General features: G+C 36.6%; 2 protein-coding genes across 2 annotated transcripts in view; one reads left to right on the forward strand and one right to left on the reverse strand.

Annotated features, from left to right (window-relative positions):
- LOC104754633 lies at nt 851-4438 on the forward strand. The gene is made up of 13 exons (XM_010476856.2): nt 851-1074; nt 1383-1494; nt 1727-1809; nt 1908-1973; nt 2110-2210; nt 2351-2469; nt 2715-2755; nt 2843-2931; nt 3007-3166; nt 3236-3352; nt 3607-3651; nt 3751-3882; nt 3977-4438. The coding sequence occupies exons 1-13, from the start codon at nt 919-921 to the stop codon at nt 4109-4111; spliced, it is 1356 nt and encodes a 451-aa protein (XP_010475158.1). The 5' UTR covers nt 851-918; the 3' UTR covers nt 4112-4438.
- Nucleotides 4500-6987, reverse strand: part of LOC104754634 (uncharacterized protein At1g04910) — a 4498-nt gene continuing 2010 nt past the window's right edge. The window contains exons 4-9 of the mRNA XM_010476857.2: nt 6712-6782; nt 6430-6518; nt 6091-6214; nt 5709-5992; nt 5421-5550; nt 4500-5280 (exon numbers count right to left, since the gene is read on the reverse strand). Of these exons, the coding sequence (XP_010475159.1) occupies nt 4666-5280; nt 5421-5550; nt 5709-5992; nt 6091-6214; nt 6430-6518; nt 6712-6782 (1313 nt within the window). The 3' untranslated portion in view covers nt 4500-4665. The remainder of the gene's footprint in view (nt 5281-5420; nt 5551-5708; nt 5993-6090; nt 6215-6429; nt 6519-6711; nt 6783-6987) is intronic.

The raw sequence follows: 6987 nt of genomic DNA on the forward strand, positions 1-6987 counted from the left end.
CTCGCAAAATTCAATAATCAAGAAACATAAATCGTCTATTCCAACTTTGATAGACCAATTTCTAAAAAAATAAAACGAATAGAAAAATCTCATTCCGGAATTTTAGTTCTTGAGATATAAGAAGAAATTTATATTCAAGTACGTAAAGCAAACAAAGGTGAACCACATGTTGATGGGATTCTCAAAAAGGTAACTATTTTTGAACACCATGCATAATAATTGATCATTCAAATCTAAAAATTGGATTTTACCTGAAGCTGAGGTTAACCATTAGCCAAGTGGAGCCAAATGCGAACGTTAGACGAACTTGTTTTTCAGTTTTTTTTGGTTAATTTTTTGTAGGTTTTTACAAATAATATTTTTAAGGTTTTTTTTTTGAGATTTAATTAATGTTTCACTGTTTACAGAATATTAAGAAGATAGTTATCATATTCAAAACTAAATTTTATAGTTACAGTATTTCACAAACAATATTTTAAAATATTTGTTTTGAAATTTAATTAATGTTTCACTTTTTACAGAATTTTAAGAAGATATTATCAATTTATCATAATTAAAACTAACTTTTATAGTTACAGTATTTCACAAATAATATTTTTAAGTATTTTTTTTTTTTTGAAATTTAATTAATTTTTCACTGTTTACAGAATTTCAAGAAGATATTTTCATAATTAAAACTAACTTTTATAGTTAGAGTATTTCCACAAACAATATTTTAAGTAAACCTTTCGATTTTAATAATTTTGTTTTTTAACTGGTTTACGTAATTTTAAGAAGAGAACCAGGGATTTTGAATTAAGAACGGTTCGAACTGAACCGGAACTAAACCCTAAACCTCTGTGAAACCACCTGAACCGGTGAGATCCTCCTGCATCTCGTAGAGAACGCGACGGAGAGAGAGATAGAGAGGGCGAGTCCATGGCTCTCTTTCGATTTATCCATTCTCGGAAGCTTCAACCACTGTTTTTCAGTAAAAGTGTTGTTGCAAATGTCGATCAATTCGAGCTGCCATGCCTTGGGTCGCGTCGAGCTTTCTTCTCTACTCAGAAGCTCATAGGCGATGAACCAGTACTCGTGAGTTTGTTCTTAATCTTTGCTGATTCAGCTTTTACCTACTGGAATCAGTGACAAATTGATCAACTTTATTGTTGACATCTCGAAATCTGTACATTGATAAGCAAATCCAAAAGACATAACTTTTCGAAATTCTAAGAATTAGTTCTGCTCTGAGTTGTCTCTTTTGAGTCCTTCTTAAGAGTTTACAGTCTCCTATTTCTATCCAGATCCGATTTTTTTTTTTTTTAATGCGTTTTACAGATTTCGTTTTTAATTTGGCGATTTCTGGAATGAGGGACTAAATGTGTTTGGTGAAACTGAAACAGGTTCGAGATTTCATACACACAGCATTATATGATCCAAAGCACGGCTACTTCTCTCAACTATCAAAATCTGTTGGGGTTTTGGAGAGAAGCATTAAGTTCAACCAGCTTGAAGGTAGGCTAAAAACTTCAAGTTTCACTTCACTTGCTTAAGTGTTAGCTAGTGGTAGTGTTTGAATTCTTGAATTTCAGATACGCCTATAACTTCCCCGAAAGGAATATGTTGTCTTTTATTAGGGGTACTATGTTGTTTCTTCAGGGCTGTATTATCCTATTAGCAGAACATTTATATGGCTTGGGATGGTATCTCTTTATTTTTAGTAATTCGATTGTTTTCCCTGTCCTAGGAAGGAAAGCGTATATGAAACTCTTGGAAAAAGTATACAAGCAGAGTGACATTTCTTGGTTTACTCCCGTGGAGCTTTTCAAGGTGAAAGGCCGTGGATAGGTTTCTTTGTTGTTTTCTTGCAAAAGCCTTCACTTGTTGTAAGTATCCTATTTTATGATCATGTCGATTATCTCTTGTAGCCTTGGTATGCTCATGGCATTGCAGAAGCTATACTGCGTACTACAAATCTCTCAGTTCCATTAAAGGTATTTTATTTAAATTTTTGTTTGAACTCACACTTAGATCATATGTCTTAGGAGATTTTCATCCCACTCTGCGAGTCAAAGTATACATATGCACTGATTCTTCTTTTAATCAATCCCACTTGAACTGTGTGCTTAGATCTATGAAATTGGTGGTGGATCCGGCACGTGTGCTAAGGGTGTATTGGACTATATAATGTTGAATGCTCCAGAGAGAATCTACAATAACATGAGCTACATGTACGTGCTCAGTTTTCCTTTCTTCTCAATATAAGCTAGCATGAATGATACAAAATCATATTTGGCTGGAACTTCAGCATAGTAAACTGTTATGAAACATGCCACAATATTAACTGCATGCTATTTTTAATGTGTATCAGTTCTGTAGAAATCAGTCCTTCACTGGCTAAGATTCAAAAGGAAACTGTTGCACAAGTTGGAAGTCATCTATCAAAGTTCCGAGTTGAGTGCCGTGATGCATCTGATCTATCTGGATGGAGTAAGGTCTTTTTGTTCAGCACAAGGCAGATTCTGGTTTTTAGTTTCCTACTCAGAGTAATCGTTAGTCAAATGAGGTTATGCTACTAGATTGTCCTTGTGTTGGAATTAGCAATGATATCCAAGTTTTCTTGAGACTTCTTATTAATTACGATACAAATTAGCCAACCACATATTATCGAACAAGTTTCAGTTTAGTGACTATGAAGTTATCTATCTGTGCTTATAGAGTAAATTTTTAAACAGAGAATGTGGAGCAACAACCGTGCTGGGTGATAATGCTTGAGGTATGTAATTATGTAGCTGTGGTTTCATTTGATAGGTAGGTATTTTGTATTAAAGAGAAATCATACGTCTAACTTATACCATTGCAGGTGCTAGATAATCTCCCACATGATCTTGTCTATTCCAAAAGTCAAATTTCCCCATGGATGGAAGTCTTGGTTGAAAATAAACCAGAGAGGTACTACGAATACATGTTTGGTTCAAATGAAGTTTATTTCTGCTTATAGTGATCACGATCTCTTATAAACTGTAGCGAAGCACTCTCTGAGCTATACAAGCCTTTAGAAGATCCACTGATCAAGCGCTGCATTGAAATTGTTGAACATGAAGATGAACCGGTTTCAAAACGAAAGGAAGTCTGGTCTAAACTATTCCCCAAACCTAGACGTAGTTGGCTTCCGACAGGTTGTTTGGTAAGAAAAATGGTGTCTACATATTAAAACAGATGTTGTGTTGCTGTGTTCTAATTTTTGAAATTCCAGAAACTGCTAGAGGTTTTACATACAAAGCTGCCAAAGATGTCCCTAATTGCTTCGGACTTTAGCTTCTTGCCCGATGTGAAAGTTCCTGGTGAAAGAGCCCCATTAGTTTCAACAAAGGTCCGTTCTATATTTCTTCTAACTATGCACTGACGCCTTTTCTAGTATGTGCCATAGAGTGATAGAGATATGGGCAAAGTTTATGCTATACCTCATTATTTAAAACAACAAGAACTTGGTTTGGATATTAAGAAACTGTCTTTATGCATTAGTTAATATCAAACTTGTCTCAAGAAAACTAGAGAACAGTTTCACCCGAAGAATACATCCTTGAAATGTAATAATGATATCTTTAACAATGTTTGTATTTGCAGAAAGATGGGTTTAGCTCAGATTACAGTAGTTATCTAGACGCAAAGGTGAGATATCTGAAAATCTCCTACTTTGTCTACTTAAACTTGTAACCTCACTCAACAAATTTCACAGTTCATATGTATGTTGGATGGTCTTGCTTGCAGGGTGATGCTGATATATTTTTTCCAACCGATTTCTGGCTTTTGGAACGAATGGACCATTATTGTTCTGGTTGGAGGAAGACGGAAAAGGACGGGACACCATCGAAAAAAGGAAGGAAAAGGAGAACTCTCACGGTAAAACAAGATTCTCTTTAGACATTACAACAAGAGTGGATATTTCTGCAACTTTTCATTAACAGTCTTTTCTTGTTCTCTGTCTTGCTTGTAGCTCGATACATCAGCATTCATGGAGGAGTTCGGTTTACCTTCAAAGACGAGAACAAAGGACGGATATAACCCCTTACTTGATGACTTCAAGAACACTAAGTTCTATCTTAGTGTCCCAACACACAACACTAAGTAGCAAGCAAAAGATTCATCATCATCAGCCCATGGATGTCAGAATTTTGCAGAAAATGAGAGCTTTCTCAATTCCCTTTAAAGGGTTTATTAGAACTCTGATTACTTATTTCTTCTCTTATATGATTTAATAAGTTTAATCAAATATTCCATGGCCCAGCTTTGTCTCGCGCCAGTTGGATATAGCTCCAAAACGTAGTTATTTGCTTTTTGCGTTTTGCTGTGCTTCTGGCTTTCAATCACTCTTTTTGCGATTGTAATGTAATGGGTTTTGGTTAAACGCGCCCAAATAACTGATTTAAAACTTTGATCTACGGATGCATTCTCGTTATTTTATTTTCTTCTAGCTTTGTTCGTGACACTGGAAAAAATAACTATAGTGGAATCTGATCAGTTCTCTTAGATTTTGTTACAAATTTTGGAAGAAGGTTCAAAATCTATATGCTTCATAAAGAAAAATGTTTTGACACAGAGATGTTGTATGAACAATATCGAGAAATCTCTCTCTTCTTCTGCTCTTTGTTTGAAACAAGTTTTGGTATAAAACAGTTAAGATCCTCACCGTTCTAATCCACTGGCCGTGGAATTCGTCTGAGAAGTTGAATCTGGATCTCTGACGCTCTCTAATCGGCTGTCAAGAATCTCTATAACATTATCCGGCGGGCATTTATCACTAGACTTCTTCGGATTCATCTGACAGAAACATTCAGGCCATGAATTTGTATAAAACGATTCAGGAGATACACGTCTGTGAGGCCCTCCAAAGTTTGTTTTCAGCATTACTCGTCTCACTGCTTCTTCGAATCCAGCAATTTTTCCCTTTTCTCTATCTATGAAAATTGGAGCCAAAGCTTTCCTATCCGGTCTGATTGTGGTACGGAAACCGTAGTAAAGGCGATGCCCTAAGAGATTGTTGGCGAAATTGCTCGGTCCATCATATGTTGGCATAAAAATGTCGGAGAGGAGACAAACCATGTAATCCACAGCTGACCCTATTAATCCCTGTGAGTTTGCTGACAGCTCTTCAGAGGGGTCCACCGAGCTATGGTTGTCGAGCCGTGGGAATAAGGTTCGAAACGGTTTCATGAACCGTTCACCGCCAAAAAGTTCACCGGCTGCTAAGTATATCCTTGTGGAGTTGTCGAATCTCATTGCTCTTAATATAAGACCTACCTGCACCACAAGGATCACTCAAAATGTCATATTGCATTTCTAAAGCCTACAACAGTGCCACAGGAGCTGCAATTATGTTTTCTGTCTTGGGGATATGCTCAACATGAAAATGATGCTAATAAAAGAAGTAAAGGAACTACCTCCTCAGGGGTCAGTGGACACTTCCCGATAGCCCGTCTTTCGTTATAAATAAGCCTTTTCTCTGCAAAGTTTTCTTTACGATACTTCCTAAGTATTTTCTGTTCCTCTGGGTTAAATATGTCAAAGCACCTGCGGAAAATAGACAATTAATCATTGTTCACATGTGTGCTGATGTTTGTCAGATGATACAGAGGCAAATAATTTCTTTGCAAGACAATTTAAAAAGAACCAGAGTCTAGAAATGAAACTACAGGAGATGGTTGGAAAGATAGTTGCAAAAGACATACCCTGCAAATGCCAACATATCCATTTCAAAACGAAGATGGATGGACATGAAGTGGCCCTGTGACCGGAGTTTGTCAACAATAGATTCGCTTAACTTCATGATGTGTGGCTTGAATCTCAAAGCATGGTAGTTCACTCTGCACCTTAACCGCTGATATTCAGGATTGTCAATTTCCTCCGCTAAACGATGTGAAAAAGGGGTAAGATAGATAGCACTATGTTCCTTCATTGCCTTTAAAGCAGTTGTCAGGTACCACTCAATAGGAGCATCACGAGGAGGACGAATCTGATACAGATAAATAATAATAAGGATCACAGAAATTTAACCTATGCTGCTAGAATTCAAACTTATGTGAAAACCACACTATCTCTTTATACTTGTACCTGAAAAGCTTTTATCTTCTTGGCTTTCCCATTTTTGTGAGCATCGGGGATCTTTCCCACAATCTTTACATCATACTTCAGTGTCTCAATAAAATGTTCAACGTCATAGATACCTTGAAAACCACTGCGAATAAACAATCATATATTAGATGATAAAGACATACTTAAACAATTCTTGTAATGGCATTTGCTCTCATGAGCACATTAACACAAATACTTGTAACTAGTAATAATCAACTTTGTATTTTACCAAAAGTATATCTTACGTTCTAAAAGTAATGCTATGTAATAAGGGGAATATAACTTCTCTTTGCAACAGATGTGAAGGAATCAACATACCTGTCATCATGCCAAAACGAGTTTGCATCTAATTCAGGCAACACAAGCGTAGCATTCATGATCCGGGCAGCAAGTACTGCATTACATATCTGCAATATCCACAAGTCAAAATTTGTCAAATAAAAGATATAACAACCAGATTCGTATTGGAGGGTTTAAGCTAGCTCAACTCCACTAGATTTAAAGACACCTATCGTGAAGTGACCCAAACAGGACTCTTGGAGTCTAAAAGGACAGAAGAAAAGTTCAATAGAAGACTTTGATAGAAAAAAAGATACCTACCGCACTACGTTGCTGATTCAAACCACCATTACATCGAACACGGAGATAACCATTAGTTTCCTTGGTAGGAGCTGCAAAACAAAAACCAGAAGATTCGTATCATCATGTCAAGCTTGGAGGAATGCCCTAAGACTTTCAGATTAGCAACGAGTTAAATCTTTACTGCTCAAAACACGAGATGAACATACGAGGCCAGTCAGATCGTGGCGCAGAAGATGGTCTCCAACCACCAGATGCAGCACTCTCCCAGAGCTCTTCCACCTTTATCTGCTCAAA

Source organism: Camelina sativa, chromosome 17 (assembly GCF_000633955.1).
Source record: "Camelina sativa cultivar DH55 chromosome 17, Cs, whole genome shotgun sequence".
Classification (NCBI taxonomy): Eukaryota; Viridiplantae; Streptophyta; class Magnoliopsida; order Brassicales; family Brassicaceae; genus Camelina; species Camelina sativa.

Excerpts from the sequence above, each read along its gene's own strand:
- LOC104754633 (XM_010476856.2), top strand. The coding sequence starts at position 919 with ATGGCTCTCTTTCGATTTATCCATTCTCGGAAGCTTCAACCACTGTTT. Across the intron at positions 3,353-3,606 it reads CCCCATTAGTTTCAACAAAG|AAAGATGGGTTTAGCTCAGA; the intron begins GTCCGTTCTATA and ends TTGTATTTGCAG. Across the intron at positions 3,883-3,976 it reads GGAAAAGGAGAACTCTCACG|CTCGATACATCAGCATTCAT; the intron begins GTAAAACAAGAT and ends TCTTGCTTGTAG.